Source organism: Ursus maritimus, unplaced genomic scaffold (assembly GCF_017311325.1).
Source record: "Ursus maritimus isolate PB19 unplaced genomic scaffold, ASM1731132v1 scaffold_18, whole genome shotgun sequence".
NCBI lineage: Eukaryota > Metazoa > Chordata > Mammalia > Carnivora > Ursidae > Ursus > Ursus maritimus.
Genome location: NW_024424230.1, coordinates 154230 through 174894, shown reverse-complemented (window position 1 = coordinate 174894; position 20665 = coordinate 154230). Strand labels below are relative to the sequence as shown.

The window sequence follows — 20665 nt, the reverse complement described above, 5'->3', positions numbered from 1 at the left end:
GTAGAGAATTAGGATACTAGGATACTCTCCTCTGTTGGAGAGATGACAGTTTAGCAGGAGCAGAGAGACAAACAACAGTAATAGTGAGAAACAGGCAGAAAGATCGCTTCTAGCAGGGGAGGCTAGAGTAGCCTTTATGGAGATGAGATTTGAACTGTTTTTTGTTTGTTTTTAAAGAACGGGTAGCATTATCCAGGTGAAAGAATTAGAAGGGGTATTCCAGGAACATGGAATTTAACACCACAACCCAGTTGATTAACCCCCATCAAACCAGGCTGAGTGAGATCAGGAACACATTACCCTTTAACCAGATTAACCAGTCATTCGCATTTTATCCTGTCTGCTTTAACATTTGCTCCTTTGTGTGTGTGTGTGTGTGTGTGTGTGTGTGTGTGTGTAATCAAGTCTTCAAGTGTGTGTTTTCTAAGAATAAGGATAGTCTCTTACATTACCACAGGATGGTTATCAGCTGAAGTAAGCTGGTATTTTTATCTTGTCTGATCATTTATAGCACTCCTCCCTGTCTGTGACGGACCCAGTCTAGGATCAGGCATGGCCTTCAGTTGTCATGTCTCTTTTTTTCGTCTCTTTTGAGTGTGAATTCACTTTTTACATGGAATTCTGCTCCAAAATTGGTTTTGTTTTATTCTTAGATAAAACATCCGTAATAACTAAAAATTTTCATCCTTGAATCCTTTGTTTTTGACATTGTATAGAACAATATTCCTCACTAACTTCTGTTTTCTTAGTCAGCCTAAGAATGTGTTTACTCATCTGAATTTGTTCAAGAATTGTTTACTATCTTGACTGCTGACACAGATACGTACATACTTCTCAAGGGAAAATTGAGAGATTTGAATGGCTTATGACTATTAAGTTAGATTAACTATTGGGTTAAATGTTACTAATTCTTTTGGGGGAAAAGTTTTGTTTTTTTAAATCTGTAGTTCTGTATTTTATAAAATTGTTTAAAATTCAAGCATTGTGAAGTTCAGTTTAGAAAAATTAGAAAATATACGCAGAAACATAGATAAAGAAGACTCATTTGTAAGCCATTACCCAAAATATCCACCGTTAACATTGTTGGATGTCTTTCTAGATTTTTTTTAAGTGGGAGATCAAACTACCTAAGATACTGTATTAGCTTTGTTTTGTCTTTTCACTGAATCTCATATTAAGAATTCTTTTCCGTTTTAGATGCATTTATTCTTCATCCGCCATAGTACTTAGAATTTCTTGGTTTCAAGCAACAGAAACCAACACTAGACCAACTTAAGCAAAGAGAATTTACTGGAAGACTGAGGCCTCCAGAGTCTGCACTGGAGACTGAAGGAGCTGAGGGAACACCTGTCCGTGATTCTTTCCACTTCCTTACCCAGCATTTCAAATTTTAGTGGGGCGTCACTCTGCCTTCTCTGATCTCCAGTGTGTCTGGGACTCTTTTCATCCCAAGAGTTAAGACCTCAAATTTTAGGCTATATAGTTCTCGTTGAAAGCCTGAGAAAAATGAACTTTAGGGAAGACAGACTCTTCCAAGACCCTTATCTTTTCTAAAAGTAGATCTAAACCCTGCTACTCATTAGAGTCTCTCGATTTTTTTGTAAGTTAACATTTGATCATTTAAAGTAGGGGCTGGCTTTGCAATTTATAGGGCACTGCGCACAGTGAAAATGTGGACCTGGGCTGATCCACAGGCCTGTTGTCCCAACCCACAGCATGTGGGTGACTCCCAAGGGATGGCAGCCTCTGTGCTGGGGTGCTCATGGTACCTGGATCAGGATCCCCACCTTGATCCCTTCTCTCCCTGAGTCTGTGCTGGGTTTCCACTGGAGGTGATGATGGAATGTGAACTTCCTGACAGCTTGGTTACTGCCCCAAGTGGTAGAGGAGAGAGGGAGTGGTTGCAGGATGAGGCCAAAGAAAGGGAGGTTGGGGTGAGTGGGAGATGGAGAGCAGGGACAAAATCTTCCCCAGGACAACTGGAGGTAGGACCATGTGTGAGCTGAAGTTCCAAGCTTCTGACATTTGCCCCATTGTCCTTTCAGACTTTCCTTTTATGAAACACAAATTCAAAATTAAAATTAACAATTTCAAGATGTTGACAACAGAGCGTTAAATCCGAGCACTGGCCTTTCTGAGCACAGGGCCCTATGTAGCTTCACTAGTCCTGTGCCCCTGGAGTCAGCCCTCACTGGTATTTCTAAGACCTTCTCAGACAGATTTTTTTTTTTAAGATTTTATTTATTTATTTGAGAGAGAGAATGTGCAGATGTGCGTGTGGGAGAGAGCCAGTTAGAGATAGAGCACCAGTGAGTTGGGGAGGGGCAAAGGGAGAGGGATAAGCAGATTGCCTGCTGAGCAGGGAAGCCTGGCTGGGGGCCCGAACCCACAACCCTGGGATCATGACCTGAGCCAAAGACAGCCAAAGGCAGATGCTTAACCAACTGAGCCACCCAGGTACCCCCAGATTTTTAAAAATATTTAATAATTTAGTTTATTTAATCTCATATATTAAAAGTATTTCAGTATGCAATCACTATAAAGTAAGTAATGAAATATTTTGTCCTCTTTTCCTCTTAAATCTTCCAAGCATATTTAAAGATATTTTATGATAAAATATATATAATAAAGAATTTGTCATCTTTCCCATTTTTAAGTACACAATTCATTGGCATTAATAATATTCACACTGTTTTGCAACTATCTGCACTATCTACAGTTGATCCCTGCACATCATGTGGGCTAGGGGCACCGACCCCCTTCCTCTGCACAGTCAAATCCAGGTATAACTTTTGACTCCCCCCAAACTTAGCTACTAATAGTCCGCTGTTGTCCAGAATCCTTACTGTCAACAAATGTATGTTATATGTATTACATACTGTGTTCTTACAATAAAGTAAATTGGAGAAAAGAAAATGTTAAGAAATTGTAAGAGAAAATGCATTTACAGTACTAAATGTATATTGAGAAAAAAAATCTGTGCATAAGTGAACCTGTGCAGTTCAAACCTGTGTTGTTTAAGGGTCCACCGTGTGTCCAAAATTTTCATCACCTCTAAGCATGAAACAATTACTTTCCATCCTCTCTACCCCAGCCCCTGGTAACCTGTAATCTACCCTAGCTCCATAGGTTTGCTGACTGTAGGTGTTTCGTGTAAGTGGAATTTTTTTGTGTCTGGCTTATTTCATTTATGTTAATTTTTTCAAACTTTGTCCATGTTGTAGCATGTATCAAAATGTAATTCCTTTTTATGGCTGAATCATATCCATTGTATGAATATTCCACATTTTGTTGAGCAGTTCATCTCTCAGCAGACATCAGGGCTAGTCCATGTTTAGGCTGAAGGGCGCTGCAGTGAGCTTTGGCTTACAAGTATCTATCATGAGCCCCTGTTTTCAATGTTTTGGGGGATATACCTAGGACTAGAATTGCTAGGTCATGTGATAATTTTATGTTTAGCTTTTTGAGGAACTACCAAACTACCGTGGTTTCCACAGTGGCTTCACCCTTCTCCACTCCTGCCAGCAGCATGTAAGGGGCCCACTTTGTCCACATCCTTGCCAACACTTGCTTTTTTCTTTTTTTTTCCTTCCTCTTTTTCTCCCCTGCTCCCTTGCCATCCTAGTGGCTAATGATGTTGAGCATCTTTCATGTGTTTTTTGGGGGGTGTTTGTATACCTTCGTCAGAGATTTCTGTTTAAATCCTTTACTCAGTTTTTAACTGGATTGTCTTTCTGTTGTTGAATTGCAGTTCTTTATTCTGGATGTTAAACTCTTATCAGATATGATTTGCAGATATTTTCTCCCATTCTGTAGGTTTCTTTTGACTTTCTTGATAGTATCTTTCAATGCACGAAAGTTTTACATTTTGATAAAGTCCAGTTTACCTATTTTTGTTATTGTCATATCTGCGAATCCATTGCCAAACCCAGGCATGAAGATTCTTTTGTTATGTTTTCTTCTAAGAGGTTTATGGTTGTATTTCTTTTTGTTTAAGTCATTGATCCATTCTTTTTTTTTTTTTAAGATTTTATTTATTTGAGAGAGAGAGTGAGCAAGTGAGAGAGAGAGAGAGAGAGAGAGAGAGAAAAGGAGCAGGGGGAGGGGCAGAGGGAGAGGGAGAAGCAGACTCCCTGCTGAGCGGAGAGTCCAAAATGGGGCTCCATCTTGGGATCCTGAAATCACGACCTGAGCTGAAGGCAGATATAGAACTTATTGAGCCACCCAGGCGCCCCTCATCGATCCATTCTGAATTTTGATTGGAAATTCATTGTCCCAGCACCATTTCTTGAAAAGACTGTTTTTCCCTCATTGAATGGACTTGGCATCCTTGTCAAAAATCAGTTGGCTGTGGGTGTTTGGGTTTATTTCTCAATTCTCTTCGATTGGTCTGTATGTCCTTATGCCGGTACTACTTTTTTTTTTTTTTTTTAAGATTTGATTTTTAAGTCATCTCTGTACACAACCTGGGGCTTGAACCTACAGCCCCAAGATCAAGAGTCGCATGCTCCACTGAATGAGCCAGCCAGGTGCCCCTACACTGGTCATTACTGTAGCTTTGTAGTAAGTTTTCAGATCAGGCGGTGTGAGCCTTCCAAATTTGTTCTTTTTTTTTTTTCTTCTTCTTCTTTCAATATTGATTTGGCTATTTGGGACCCCTTGCAATTCCATATGAATTTGAGGATTGGTTTTTCCACTTCTGCAAAAGAGACTTGGAATTTCGATAGGGATTGTGTTGTAGGTCACTTTGGGTAGTATTGATGTCTTAACAGTACCGTTACCAATGAGCACAGCATGTCTTTCTGTTTATTTAGGTACTTATTCTTGGTTCTTCACTGTATCAAGGTTATTTCTTTGCTGTCCTGTTCAGAGTGGCCATTTCTGCAGGTGACCCTATACTGAACTGTGCGTCAAGCCATAGGTTAGATTGAGACATTTAAACCAGTGCTTACAAATTGTCATGTCCTGAACCCAACCCCTATAGCAAGCACTCTTCAGAGACCTGTATATATATATAAAGAGATGTTCAAAAATTTATTAACCTGGTTCTACATTTTAGCTATAAAAACATATTGAAATATGTTTAGTATCTTCTATTTACTTCCTAATTGTTTTTTTTCTTTCTTACTAGCTTTTTTTTCCCCCCCTGCATCTGGCTTTGGAGAATACTGCCTCCTCTAAACCCTCTTCCCTTATCTCCTGTGACAGAACATTGCTGTTTGTTTCTTCCTTTTACAGTATTTTCTTATAAAAAATTTAAACTTAGAGAAATGTTGAAAGGGCTGTACAGTGCAGACCCATCTGCCTACCACCTAAATTCTATGAAATTATCATTTATGTATACGTGTGTGCATATATATATTGTCACCTATAAAACAATTACATATATGTATATATAAATAATTATATATATTAAACAATTATGTATTTGTATTTAGCCCATCATTCTAGCTTATTTTTTGATGCATTTCAAAGAAAATTGCAGCAACAGTACATTTTACCCTTGCATTCTTTCAGTGTACATGTCACTAGAATCTAGTGTTCGTTAGTTTTTGGGCATATGCACATTCATATGCTGTGAAATGCACTTAAGTTTCTCCCAACGATGATTTTTGATGTGCATACCCTCTGTAATACAAGCCTCCCATCAAGATATAAGATCGTTCCATCTCTCTGGAAAGTTTTCCTCACGCCCTGTTTTGCTCAGTCCTTGTCCCCACCCCACCGGCTACCACTGTTCTGAAATTTTGTACTATCGACTTGCCTGTTGTACAGTTTTATGTAAATGAAATTGTATATGCTCCTGTGAAAGACTTTTCTGTGTGGTTGCAGTATTCCCTTACATGGATGGCTTAGTATTGGTCCTCTCTCCTGATGGTGGACACCTAGGCTGCTCCCGGTTTTTGGTTATTATGAATAAGTTTCTCCTTATAAAAGTATTTTTGGGAACCTCTGTTTAGTTTTATAGGAAATGGTTGTTGTATGTTCTACACTCCTGTCAGTACTGTGGGAGGCTTTCAGTCGTACCTTCACCATTTGTGGTATTGGTTTTTTAAAAAATTTTGAAATAAAGGGGCGCCTAAGTCGGTTAAACATCTGCCTTCACCTTAGGTCATGATCTCAGGGTCCTGGGATCGAGACCCATGGTGGGCTCTCTGCTCAGTGGGGAGCTTGTTTCTCTCCCTTTCCCTACCACTCTGCCCACTTGTGCTGTGTTTTCTCTCTCTCTCTCTCTGTCAAATAAATCAATAAAATCTTTAAAAAAATGTTTTTGAAATAAAGGTGTATTACAGTAGCAGTAAGAATGTTCATTATGTTACCACACAGCGTGATTGTCAGCTGCTCGTTCTCTGTAGATCCCTTTTTCAGGTTGAGAAAGTTCCTTATTCCTACCTTGGTGAGAGCAAAAATTATGACCAGATGTATGAATTTTGTTAAAATGATCAAGATAATTGTCTTCTTAACGTCTAATATAGTGAACAATGTGGTTTGATTTTCTTTTTTAAAAAGTAAACTCTTAAACCAGTCTGTATCTCTGGGAGAAATTCTGCTTGGTTTTTTTTATCTGTTGGCTTGATTAGCAGAATTTTTGTTAAGGATTTTTGCATCTATATTCATGACTGACATGGTCTGTAGTTTTAATTTTTTGTAATATCTTTGTCTAGTTTTGGTGTCAGGGTAATTCTGGCCTCATGGAATGAACTGGGAATTGTTTCTTCCTCTTTATTTTCTGGAAGTTTGTGAGTTGATAATGTTTCTTCTGTAAATGTTCAGTAAAATCCCTAATAAAGCCATCTGGAGTTGGAGTTTTCTTTGTGGGAAGGTTTTGTTTTTGCTTTTATTTTGTTTTATTTTTTATACATAGAGAGCATGAGCATGACTGGAGGAGGGGGAGTGGGGGAGAGGCAGAGAGAGGGAGAGAGAGACTCTGAGGCAGACTTCCTGCTGAGCATGGAGCCCATTCGGTGCTGGGTCTCCTGACCCTGAGATCATGACCTGAGGCAAAATAAAGAGTCGGATACTTAACTGACTGAGCCACCCAGGTGTCCCACTTTGTGGGACTATTTTAGCAATGAATTCAGTTTCTTGACTAGATACCAGGCTATCATGTTATCTGATATATTTTTTTTTTTTTTGAGTGAGCTTTGGTAGTTTGTCTTCTTTTGAGGAATTTATCCATTTCAGCTTAAGTTGTAATATTTATTGGCATAAAGTTCATATTATTACCTTATCTCTAGGAGCTGTAGTGTTGTTGTTTTTTAGGTCTTTGTTCTCTCAGTACTTAATGCCGTAAATTTCCCTTTATGCATTGCTTTACAAGCATCCCACAGATTGGATTTACTGTGTTTCCATTTTCATTCAGTTTTGAAATATTGTCTAATTTCGCTCCTGATTTCTTCTTTGATCCATGGATTAGAAGTATGTTGGGGCGCCTGGGTGGCACAGCGATTAAGCGTCTGCCTTCGGCTCAGGGCGTGATCCTGGCATTCTGGGATCGAGCCCCACATCAGGCTCCTCCGCTGGGAGCCTGCTTCTTCCTCTCCCACTCCCGCTGCTTGTGTTCCCTCTCTCCCTGGCTGTCTCTCTCTCTGTCAAATAAATCAATAAAATCTTAAAAAAAAAAAAAAAGTATGTTGTTTAATTTCTAGAATTTGGGGATTTTCTAGATACCTTTTGTTACAGATTTCTATTTAATTTTGCTTTAGTCAGAGACTGTACTTTATAATTATTTTAGTCCTTTTAAATTTATTGTGACTTATTTTATGGCTCTGCATAAACTCTCTCTTGGTAAATGTTTTATGTGGATTTGCTGTTTTTGGGTGGAGAGGTCTGTCAGTGTTAGGTAAGGTTGGTTGGTTGTGTTGGGTCCTTTCTGTCCTTCCTGATTTTTGTGTGCGTGTTCTACCACTCACTGAGAGAAGAGGGTGTGTTTGATACCTCCAACTATAAATTTGGAATTGATTATTTCTCTTTTCAGTTCAGTCAGTTTTTGCCTCATGTACCTTTCTCTTTCTAAAATGCATACACGTTTGGATTGCTTTGTTCTGCTAATGAATTGACCTTGTTGCCATTATGAATGACTTCCTATCCATGTTAATACTCTTTTTTCCCCCTGAAATCTACTTTGTGTGGTGGTAATATAATTCCTCCAGCTTTCTTTTGATCAGTGATAGCATGACACATCTTTCTTTTTACCCTTAGCCTGTGTCTTGATAGTTAAAGTGAGATTTTTGTAGACAGCATATAATTGGATCTTGTTTTTGTTTGCTCAGTCTCATAACCTGTGCCTCTTAATTTAAGTATTTAGACCAGGGGTGGGTAAACTATGGTGTGTGGGCCAGACCTGGCTTGCTGTCTGTTTTGTAAATAACCCTTCTTGGAACGTAGCGGTGCTTGTTGGTGTTTGCGGCTGCTCTTGTGCGTGATGGTGGCACCGAGTTGTTGAGTGGGAGCCCGAACGGCTGGCAGAGCCCTGAGTATTTATCTGCCCTTTTACTTCAGGAAAGGTTTCCAGCCTCTGTTATTTAATATTAATTAATGGTTATTGATGTGGTTGGGTTTAGATCTTCTGTCTTGCTGTTTGTTTTTACTTGTCTTTTCTGTTTTTCTTTTTTATTCTTTCTCTGCTTTCTTTTGGATTGAATATTTTTTTATTCCATTTTATCTCCATTATTGCCTTATTAACTATATGTTTTTGTTCACCTTTCTAATATACTGCATCACATATAAGAACCTTACAAGGGTCGCCTGGCTGGCTCAGTTGGTGGAGCAGGCAACTCTTGCTCTCAGGTTTATGAGTTTGGGCCCAATGTGGGGTGTAGAGATTACTTTAAAAAAAAATTAAAATTAAAAAAAATAAAAGAACCTTACAATACTAGGCTTTGGCTTCCCATTCCAGCCTTTGTGTTATTGTACCATACATTTTACTTCTATTTATGTTATAAACCTCAGAATATGTTATTTCCAATTTAAATCCTTATAATAATTTGTACTTTTCTCTAGTTCTGAGTTGACTTGACAAGCAGTGTATTAGCATAGGTATATGTGAAGGCAGTTGTTATATTATTATCTGGCTTGACTAATTCTTTTTTATATTACAAATCTTTATTATAAAAATAGCAGTATAAACTGTGAAAGTTAGAAAATACAGGTAGTGACTTCTTCAGAAAATAAAATGTAAGATGCCATGTTCCTGCCGTTCAGAGATGGCACCGGCATTAGCGTCTTGGTACTCAGCCTCCCCTTTATCTGTGCGCGTGTGTGAACGGTCTTCACCAGTGAGCGCGTACTGATCATGCTCTTTTACTACTTTCCCGTTACTTTCATCTTTCTCTGTCATTGAATATTTGTCTTTCTTGTCTAACACCCAGTCCATATTCACATCTCTCAGTTTTCCCCCGAATATGTTTTACGCTTGGTTTGTTTAACCCAGGATTCAGTGTGAACCCCATTGCATCTGGTTGTTGGGTTCTCAGTGTCCAGCGCCCCCGCCCCTCTTCTCACCCCCTTTCTGTTGTGTTAGCCATGCCCTTGTCCACACTGCCCTCCGCAGGGCTGACTCTGGGTGTCCTTGGTCAGGCACACACTGGGAGCTCCTGCTTCATGCTCTCCCTGGCAAATCTTCCCCAGTGCTCACCACTGATGGAAGATGGTGTTCACTCATGCAGCTTTGCTCTTTTACAAATTATTCGTGGGAAATCTCATCTGTTTATTTCTTATAAAACTATAATAATTTGTAAATATAATTTAAAACTTTAATTTTTACCTGGATTATTTCAGCTGATTCCTCCTTTCTCATGCTTTACGGGTGCTTTGCCACAGTCTGCTCATGGCCTGTGTTTTCATTTCACTTTCCCATGCAGATTTCTTAGGTGCTAAATAATCCCTTCAGGTTATTAGATATTTTTTTATCTTATGAAATTGCTTAATGATCTCTCTTTTTCTCCCTTTTTAAAAGGACCTTAAAGGCTTTGATCCAGGAGAGAAGTACTTTTTTAACACATCATGGGGAGATATTTCTCTCTGGGAACCTTCTGGAAAGAAAGTGGTATGTATTTTTGTATTTGATTTTTATATTTCCTCAGAAGTTGGGGGTAAGTGTCACTTCAGTTCTGGGGAGCAGCACATGTGTTGGGATCGCTGATGAATAAGGGGAGGCGTGTAATGTAAACATTCAGGGAAGGAGAAAGAAAAACACAGTTAAATGCTTTACAGTATAGAATCATTGTTACTTTGAGAGTTTTCTGTATATGAAGTCGATAATGTGATACAGTGAAACTACCATTTGTCCTTGATCATAAGTTGCTACTCCTGTAAGAAGGGCCTTGGATTTATAACTCTTTGGAGTAAAAAGAATTGCCATGTCATTATGATGAGGGGTCATCTCGGTTTCAGAAGCTTCATTAAAAATAGGGATCTTTGATAGGGCGCCTGGGTGGCTCAGTCGGTGAAGCATCTGCCTTTGGCTCAGTTCCTGATCTCAGGGTCCTGGGATCAAGCCCCATGTCAGGCTCCCTGCTCAGCGGGGGGCCTGCTTCTCCCTCTGCCCCTCCCCCTGCTCGTGTGCCCCTGTGCTCGCTATCTGTCTTTTTCTCTCCCTTTCCTTCTCTCAAATGAATAAAATCTTAAAAAAAAAAAAAAAAGGACTTTGAGATGAGGAACACAATTTATAATAATTTGAGACCTCAAACCTAAGCAGATTGAAGCTAAATTCTCCTTCTTAAAGTGTTTTCTTATGGAAAACCTTTCCTGCCACCCAGCCATCCATAACACTAGCACCTTCCTCAGTAGCAAGCTCAGCATGTCCCAGATTCGATTTAACTGTCCCAGCCTCCACCACTCTCTCCTCTCCCCTCCATTTGTTCATCTATATTGGCCTTGGGACTTTTGGCTTTAACATTTTTTCCTATTTCTAGTCAGTCATTGTTCTCTCACAGTTTTCTTTAAAAAACGTTTCTGTTGCCAGCGTCCTCCTGAGTTCTGCTTTTCTGCCTTTGTGCTTTGCCCCACCTGTTGGTCTCCTGCCCTCCTTGACCCACACTCCCCTTTCTACCATCAGATGCAAGATGTCTTGAGACCACTTTGATTTGGTTATTCTCCTGCTTGAAATAGCACATGGCTGTTCAAGTATGACTTGCTTTGAAGACCTTGACTTCATGAATCTTTTCTTAGGTCTCACCGATTTTTCTGAGTTCTCAGAAGAGCCTATAAAGTAACATGCATTATAATATATAATTATAAGCTTTTTATCAAGAAACACTTTTTGAGTGCCTGATTCAAATAGGCACAAGTTAGGTATTTTTCCTTAAGGAGTTTGTTTTTGTTGGGGTGAATAGGGCCTAGGTATAATGTGTTAAATAACCATATGAAATAGAGATTGAATTTGTTGAGTAGATACTGTATTCAGAAAAAACACCACTGCCTGGTGTGGTAGAGACTGTGCTGTCTGCTAGTTGAATGCCTTACTCCTCTTTGTTCCTGAGGTAGCGGAAATGTGCACGCAGGCTGGAATATGTGGCTGATGCTACAGTGAGACTTTCAAGGGCTCAGAGGAAAGATTCGTTAGACGTTTAGGATTTGGGAACAGAGGCCTGCTGAGGTTTTACTAGATGACGGAGCTCAGTTAGTGCAGGACCTGAGGAAGCAGCCTCAGACGGACCGGCAGGCGGATGGTGCACTGTCCAGGGCAAGGGCTCTGCCAGCACCCAGTCCTCCTCGCTCTGCTCTTCCGCAGCTGGCCTTGTCATTTTCCTTCCTCTGTTGCCAGTAGGGCCCAGGTCTCTTACCTCGCTCTGGAGTGATCACTCATCCTGGAGCTTTCACAGGGGGCTTTTATGGGAATATAGGCTTTCATTTCTCTTGAGTAAGTGCCTAGGCTTTAAATTGCTGGATTGTGTGTGGTAAATAAGTACATATTTATCTTTGTAACAAACTGCCAGAGTGTTTTCCAAAGTGGCTTTACCATTTTGCTTTTCCCCCAGTGATGTGGGAGGTCCAGTTACTCTGCATCGAAGCCACACTTGATTCTGCTGGGTTATGGTGGTTATGGGTTTATTCACTTATTTCCATTTTAATAGGTGTGTAGGGGCCCCTTCTCTGGTTTTAATTTGCATTTCCCTGGTGACTAATAATGTTGAGCATCTTTTCGTATGTTTATTTGGCATCTGGAGGCCCTCTTTGGTAAAGTGTTCCAATCTTTTGCCCATTTGTGAAAAATTGGGTTATTTCTTCTTAGTGATACTTGAACATGCATATAACATGTATTCTGGATACAAGTCCTTTATTCGGTATGACATTTGCAAATATTATTTCCTAGGCAGTGGCTTGTCTTTTTATTTTTTAAACAATGTCTTCCAGAGCAGAAGCTTTCTTACTTTGATGAGGTCTGGTTTATCAATTTTTTCTTTTATGGATCATGTTTATGTTTTCATATTTAAGAAATCTTTCCCTAACCCAAAGGTCTGTTCAACACTAACAATAACATGCAACTGTTAGTAATTTCTGTTGGCTCTTTCCTTGAGTGTAATTTTCATTGACTAACTGGTTTTTTACTATAGTATTTCATTGAGTAAAAAGCACATCATTTAGAAAAATGTACCTGCCTGGCTGGCTCAGTCGGTGGAGCATGCTGCTCTTCATTTTGGGGTTGTAAATTCGAGTCTCACGTTGGATGTAGAGAGTACTTAAATAATAAATAAATAAATAATTCTTTAAAAATGTATAATTCAGTATAGTTGACATCCAGTGTTATATTAGTTTCAGATGCACAACTGTGATTCGGTAACTCTTTACATCTCTCAGTGCTCACCACGATAAGTGTAGTCACATCTGTTACCATATGTTACTACAAAAGTATTGACTGTGTTCCAAGACACACCATTTTTTTAATGACCTCTAATAAAACTAAAGCAATACTTCATTTAAACTGTGTTGTACCATTGAAGTATTAGTTGTAAGGTGCATCCAGATTTCTGAGATAGTAAAATATGGGTGGAAAAAAAGGTCTTTTAGAATCAGTGAAATATGGGTTATTGTTTTTTTAGTTTGTGGTCTAGGGTCGACCGTTGCCTTAGGTTTATTCTAGATCCTATCAGAAATGCCAGAACCTGGGATTTTGCTAATTTCTGCGAAGATAGTTCCATGTTGTTGTACATGTTTGGTGGATATCTCTGACTTGTGGCAAGAGGAAAACCTGTATGAATAGGAGAGAGAGGGTGACAGAAACTACTGAATACATGCCTGGGGGGGGGGGGTTGAGAGCACAGGCTTAAGAAGGACGCATCGCAGAGAGGTCTCTCCCACCGCCAGTGGCGGGACCTTGAAGGGTTTAGTCGGCACACATCTTCCCTTCCTCCTCCATGAAACCGGGGCCAGGTGTTCTGTGGTTCACCAGCTCTAGGGTCTGGAGACTCATGAGTCCAAAGACTTCGTGACTCTCAAACCTTCACAAACCAGCAACTTTTTGGATGTTTGACATCGCATTTCTCAGTTGCCCAGCTCTTGTACAGGTGTCTGTCCTCATGCCCCAAGCTTGTTGAATTCCCCCATGTTTGCCCTAGAGAGGAATTCTACATTGTTGGTCTGTGTTCTGGCCTGAAACTCCCTCAGGATTGTCGTAGCTCTTTTCTTCCCGTTTGTCACATAGTTTACTGGACACTTGCATGTGTTGAGCACTGTCCATTTGGCTCTTGCCTTCTCTAGGAATGAGGGAAATAAAAGTAATGATGGGTTTAACAACTTGCATGTTAAGTTATTTGCAGATAAAGTCTAGAGGTTTTAGAATTTGGATTAAAAATAACATTGGGGGGCGCCTGGGTGGCACAGCGGTTAAGCGTCTGCCTTCGGCTCAGGCGTGATCCCGGCGTTGTGGGATCGAGCCCCACATCAGGCTCCTCTGCTATGAGCCTGCTTCTTCCTCTCCCACTCCCCCTGCTTGTGTTCCCTCTCTCGCTGGCTGTCTCTATCTCTGTCAAATAAATAAGTAAAATCTTTTAAAAAAAAATAACATTGGAACCAAGGGAAATGGGATGAGAAGGGGAGAAAAAAACTTTCTCAGAGAATTGAGTGAGTTTCTTATACTGGAGTAACAAAATTGTGGCTTAGAAGATGGCTTGAAAGGGGCCAGTGAGCGAGGCACTGTGGGCCGGGTCCTGTGTGTACGGTCAGCCGAAATAGCTGCTACATTTTTAGATATTTGAAAAGAAAGAAATGAATACTGTTTTGTGACATGAAAATTCTGTGAAATTTGAATTAGTGTCTGTAGTTGTATTGGCACAAAGCCATGCTCACAGATTTGCATGTTATCTGTGGGTACTTTTGTGTTACGATGGCCCCACCAAGTAGTTGGCCTAGAGGCAATATTTACTCTCTGGCCCTTTAAGAAAAAAACCTGTCCTACTTTAGAAAGAACACGGTTGTTCATTATCTAGCACATCAAATGAAGAAGAATCATATACGTGTGAACTACAGAGGGTGTAGCGTCTGATCTTTTATTAAAGTATGCTTGACTTTTCTTTTCTCTTAACAGAGATATCGAACAAAGCCATACTGTTGTAGCCTCTGTAAGTACTCTACAAAAGTGCTTACTTCATTCAAAAATCATTTACATCGTTACCATGAAGATGAAATTGATCAGGAGCTGGTGATCCCTTGCCCAAACTGTGTATTTTCTTCTCAACCCAAAATTGTGGGAAGGCACTTCAGAATGTTCCATGCACCTGTTCGGAAAGTCCAGAACTACACAGTGAATATTTTAGGTGAAACTAAATCTTCAAGGAGTGATGTGATAAGTTTTACATGTTTAAAATGTAACTTTTCAAACACTTTGTACTACAGCATGAAGAAGCATGTGCTGGTAGCCCATTTTCACTACTTAATTAACTCCTATTTTGGCCTGCGAACTGAGGAAGTGGGTGAGCAACCGAAAACCGAGGATAGCCTTTCTGCTGAGAAAATGCCTCCATCTGACAAGTATTATTGTAAAAAATGCAACGCCAATGCCAGCAGCCAGGATGCTTTAATGTATCACATTTTGACATCGGACATACACAGGGATTTGGAGAATAAACTTAGATCTGTGATTTCAGAACATATTAAGAAGCCTGGACTTTTGAAGCAAATGCACATTGCTCCAAAACCAGCGGCACCTTTGGCTGTAACCCCAAACAGCAGCGCTCCGGGCCTCGCGGCCACATCCCCTTGTTTTCGTCTTGCCTTGCCACAGAACAGCCAGAGCCAGGCCGTGGTCCAGTCAGTGCAGGGCCCAGTCCAGCCAGTGACTGTGGCCTCAGGCACTTCTGGAAGCCTCACCCATTCTCCACCTGCCGTGGCGCAGTCCCACGTGACTCTAGTCTCCAGTCCTCTGCCTCCCTCCGCTCCCCAGCCTGTCTTTCTCTCTCATGGAGTCCCACTAACGCAGTCAGCTAATCCTCCCGTGTTGCCCTTGAGTCAGCCAGTCGGACCTATAAATAAGTCTGTTGGAACTGGTGTCCTCCCCATAAACCAGACCATCCGCCCTGGGGCTTTACCCCTTAGCCAGCCTGTTGGGCCTGGAGTTCTTTCCGTCAACAGACCTGCCGGGGCTGGTGTCCTTCCGGTCCGTCCGTCTGTCACCCCTGGGGTTCTTCAGGCCGTCTCACCAGGGGTGATTTCCGTGAGTCGGACAGTCGCGTCAGGGGTTCTTCCTGCGGGCCAGATGACCCCTGCTGGGGTTATCCCTTCGGGACAGACGGCCACTTCTGGGGTTCTTCCTGCTGGCCAGGTGGTCCAGTCAGGGGTTCTTCCCATTGGCCAGACGGCCCCGTCAGGGGTTCTCCCCACTGGGCTGACGGTTCCGTCACGGGTTCTCCCTCCTGGCCAGACAGTTCCGCTGAGGGTGCTGCCTGCAGGCCAGGTGGTCCCACCTGGGCTCCTCTCTCCCAACCAGACAGTCTCGTCAGGTGTTCTGCCTGTGAACCAGGGTATCAATTCTGGTGTTCTTCAGCTTAGTCAGCCCGTCATGTCAGGTGTGCTCCCTGTGGGCCAGCCAGTGAGACCTGGGGTCCTGCAACTTAACCAGTCTGTGAGCACCAGCATTCTGCCTGCAAATCAGCCAGTGAGACCTGGCGCTTCTCAAAACACCACTTTCCTCACATCAGGTTCTATTCTCAGACAGCTCATTCCTACAGGGAAACAGGTGAATGGGATTCCCACGTATACACTTGCCCCCGTGTCTGTCACGTTGCCTGTGCCTCCAGGAGGTGTTGCCACCGTCCCCCCACCCCAGATGCCCATCCAGCTCCTGCAGTCGGGCACAACTGCCCAGATGGCCAGCCCCATGGCCAGCATGCCGTCCCCCCCAGTGGTGGTAAATGCTGCTCAGAGCGTGTTTGTTCAGGCCTCACCGTCTGCGGCAGAAGCAAACCAGGCGCTCAAACAGGCAAAGCAGTGGAAAACCTGTCCAGTTTGCAACGAGCTCTTCCCTTCCAATGTCTACCAGGTTCATATGGAAGTGGCCCACAAGCACAGCGAATCCAAATCTGCTGAAAAACTGGAGCCCGAAAAACTGGCAGCGTGTGCACCATTTCTAAAGTGGATGAGAGAGAAAACAGTTCGGTGTCTCTCCTGTAAATGCTTGGTGTCCGAGGAAGAGCTTATCCATCACTTGCTAATGCATGGCCTGGGGTGCTTGTTCTGTCCGTGCACGTTCCATGACATTAAAGGTCTTTCAGAGCATAGTAGGACTATGCACCGAGGGAAGAAGAAATTACCCGTGGATTATAGTAACAAAGGTTTTCAGTTGGAGATCGATGCTAACGGCAGCCTGATGTTTCCCCATCTTGATTTCATTACCATATTGCCAAAGGAAGAGCTTGGGGAGCGGGAAGTCTACCTGGCAATACTGGCTGGGATACACTCCAAGTCACTCGTGCCCGTGTATATTAAAGTGAGGCCCCAGACAGAGGGTGCCCCCGGGAGCCCCAGCAAACAAGCCTTGACCTGCCCCTTTTGCTTTGGCACCTTTGTGACGACCGAGGCGTATGAGTTGCATTTGAAGGAGAGGCACCATATTACACCAACAGTCCATACAATTCTGAAATCCCCGGCATTCAAGTGCATCCACTGCTGTGGGGTCTACACTGGCAACATGACCCTGGCAGCCATTGCCATCCACTTGCTGCGCTGCAGAAGTGCCCCGAAGGACAGCAGCTCGGACCTCCAGACCCAGCCGAACTGTATCGGGAACAGCGAAGTGCTCTTCGTGAACGGCGAGGTGATCCACGACTCCGGCTTCTCTATCAAGAGAAAGCTGCCCGACGGCCACTTTGGGGCAGAAGACCAGAGGGATGTGGAGGAGCGGCCTGCCGTCATCAACAGCGACGCGGCCCCGGCTCCTGAAAAGGTGGCGAGTGTGGTGCCTTTGAAAAGACAGAGGAATGAGATCAGGACAGAGGGGCCGCTTGTTAGTGACGACGCTCTTCAGATTTTAGCATTAAACCCTAAAAAATATGAAGACCGTTCTTATGAAGAAAAAAAGCAATTTCTTAGAGATTATTTCCACAAGAGACCGTATCCTAGTAAAAAGGAAATAGAACTTCTTTCTTCACTCTTGTGGGTGTGGAAAATCGATGTGGCTTCATTTTTTGGAAAAAGAAGATACATTTGCATGAAAGCAATAAAAAATCACAAGCCTTCTGTGCTTTTAGGCTTTGATATGTCTGAACTTAAAAATGTTAAACACAGGTTGAACTTTGAGTATGAGCCACAAAACTTGTAAAAAAACAAATTAGGAAATCTAAAGTACTAGATAATTAGTGTTTTTTTTCAATTGAGATTTTAAAAATGTTATTTTCTTCACTGTACTTTGAACTAATCAATTTCAGTGGTCTTTATGCTGCTCTTTAGATTTATTTCAGGTGCTCAGAAAGACTTCTAGGTAAAAGAAGTGACTAGTTCTTTCAGATTTATTGTTTCCTGCAGTTTGATTTTGTAACAAGTATTTTTAGTTCTTCCCTGTCATGTAAATTAAATCTTTGGATCTTTCATGCACGTCTTGTTTCCCAGTAGTGTCAGTATGGTAGGATGAAAACTGAAATCTATATGTTTGTGTTTTCGTTTGAGGAACTTTCAGCGTGTTTCAGAGTACTTGACTAACTGCATTGAGCTCCCTCAGTTAGCTTCACGTGTAGCAGCAAGTGGTAAGCGCCAGTGCTGAGAGAAGTGAGTGCACACCGCTGGTGTGTGGTGCCCTGAGGACACACATTAACTTACGCTGGTTTCTTCTTCGCAAGGTACTTGCTTACTAGATTTTGATTTTGGTTTACATTTCTTCAAGTTTGTCCTAGCAGCTGTTGTTTTATTATAAATCCTAGAAAACCAAATGTTCTCCTTTGTTAAAATTATACTGAATCTGAAGCCCGCTATTTAGCTCATAAGAGTTATTTTACAAATAAAGCAATTGGGTAGGTGCAGAAATACTTTTCAGTGTAGACTTCTCCCCTCTTTTATATGGTGGTAAGTCATTTCTCCATTCAAAAGTAAGACAATAAGTTTTTAGTGCCTTTAGAATAAATGCTGAACACACACACACACACACACAAACGCCTCCTAACCTAACTGTTGATAAACCAGTGAGAGGGAAGGACCATGTTACTCAGGAATAAAGTTTTTACCCCTGAGTGTGGATACTAACTGAAACGTAGACATAGGTTTTCAGGGGACTAAGTGAAATGAGTCAAGCGAGAGCTGTCTCCATGTTGGTATATTAAATCTTTGACAATTCCCTAGAGGTAAACATATTTGTTCTGAAGAAATGGGCATTCCTGNAGCGCACTTGTTTGCGCTAATTGGATGCGGTGTTTCTAAAGAACCCCACTGTATTACTGCCCTTCGCACAGTTGAACCTCCGGGGTCCCCCTCCCCCCCCACAGAATGACTCAAAGCACCAGAACCAACGGTGGAGACCAGCCAGTTTAGACCTTAAGTCATGCTCCTGGTGACACGGCAGAGGCACCTGTCCAGCGTACTCAGAGGACGTGACAGTCTCTGGGAAATAAGATGATGTTACCATATGGATTTTAAAACATAGAATACTTGCATGTAATTGCTATAATGTGCATTTTTGAGGCAGTTGTGAAACTGGTCTGTGATTGTTGGTGTGCTCTGTTGTAAATCCAAAAAGAGCTTGTTGAAGTTTATTTTTTTTTTTAACCTATTGTTTCAGAGTGTCTATTTTGAATTAAAATTTGTTATACCACTGCAAACAGAACCGTTTAATTCTTTTAACAGGTACGTCACTGTGACTCAAGACTAATCTAAATGTGGACATAGATACCACATTTATTTGCTAAAAAACATCACTTGTCACTGTGAAAGTTAGCATCACCCAAAAGGGCTAATGAGTTCCCGCTGTCCCTGCAAGAGACGTGGCTAGAGGTTCTTGACGTATCTGTAATGTTGGCCTCCAGATGGTCGAAGCGAATGTTGGGTAGCCGTGAACTTGCCTGTGTCGCTGCTGCGTCGGGCCGTGTCAGTGTGGTGGAGTCCAGGTTCGGAGGTTGGTGGGCAGTTCGCTGTGGGGGGGGTGCTGGAGGGGCGGTTAAGCTGCCTGTCTTCAGTCACGTAAGTCAGGGTTTCTGTTGGCATTTGGGGGGACCTGTCCCCTGCCTTGCTGAAGCAGCACCCCTGGCATCGGCCTGTTCCAAGTCAGTGGCACTGCTGCTCCCCCCGCCCCCCTATCGTAACAACCAGGAATGTGCACTGTTCTGGGGGGCAGAATCCGCCCTGAGGAGAACCACTGTGACGGAGGAATTCTGATTTCTAGTTGTGTTGTTGCTGTCACTCAGTCGTTGATGCCGAGTCTCCGTGTCGCTGCCTAACACTTTCCTTTGATCACTGGTTTCCCCCACATCCGCATGCCGCTTCTGGAGTGGGACTCTGCCTTCCAGTCAGACCCTGGTTGGGAGGCCCGTCCGCTTGCCTTAATCACGGAATGGCAGTTTCTCGTGCAGCTGAGGGATCTGGACGCGTCCTCTTAGGTCTCAGCCTCACTTGACGGCTCATGGACGTTTTCTTAGAAAAGCCGCAGGTGGATGACCTAGAAAGGGCAGAGAGGCATGAGCTGGAGCCTCGCAGAAGGCCGGAGGATGGCTGCCACAGCACTAGGGAACAGCAGGCCTCCCAAGGCTCCCAGTGCAAAAGGCAGGGTGACGGCCACAGAGTTGTGGGGAGGAGGTACCTTTAGCTTCTTCTGTCACATGGGCCACAGGGCGAACATCTGGACGGCACGCGGCCCCGTGACGGAAGCCTGCAGGGCGGGGGCAGACAGGCCAGGCAGACAGAAGCAGAGATGGCTGCGTTCAAGGACAGTGGTGGATGCAGTAGTTGAAGATGAGCTGGCCCCGTAGCATGGGCACCGGCATAGTGCAGATGGTGTCAGGGAGCGCTTTGAGTCAGCCCTCCTGCCTGCCGACACTTCCTTCCCTCCATCCCTGAGACCAAACAGAAGCAATCCGTGAAGAAGCCAGGTTGGTCCCCAAAAGCCAATGGGGAGCCAGAAGACCCTTGTCCACATACCACCAGATAACCACAAAAACAGAGACCCTGCATAGCTGCTGTATCACCACGCGGGACTCTGATTTCTGGGCATTGATGGTTTCCCAGAGGTCTTCTAGAATGGTCCACGTGG

The 20665-nt window shown here is 42.7% G+C and overlaps 1 protein-coding gene across 1 annotated transcript in view; it reads left to right on the top strand.

Annotated features, from left to right (window-relative positions):
- The window catches only part of ADNP2 (ADNP homeobox 2), a 29307-nt gene extending 10066 nt beyond the window's left edge, over window positions 1-19241 (top strand). The window contains exons 3-4 of the mRNA XM_040632388.1: window positions 9959-10048; window positions 14528-19241. Coding sequence (XP_040488322.1) covers window positions 9959-10048; window positions 14528-17755 — 3318 coding nt within the window. The 3' untranslated portion in view covers window positions 17756-19241. The remainder of the gene's footprint in view (window positions 1-9958; window positions 10049-14527) is intronic.
- Window positions 19242-20665: the final 1424 nt, after the last annotated feature.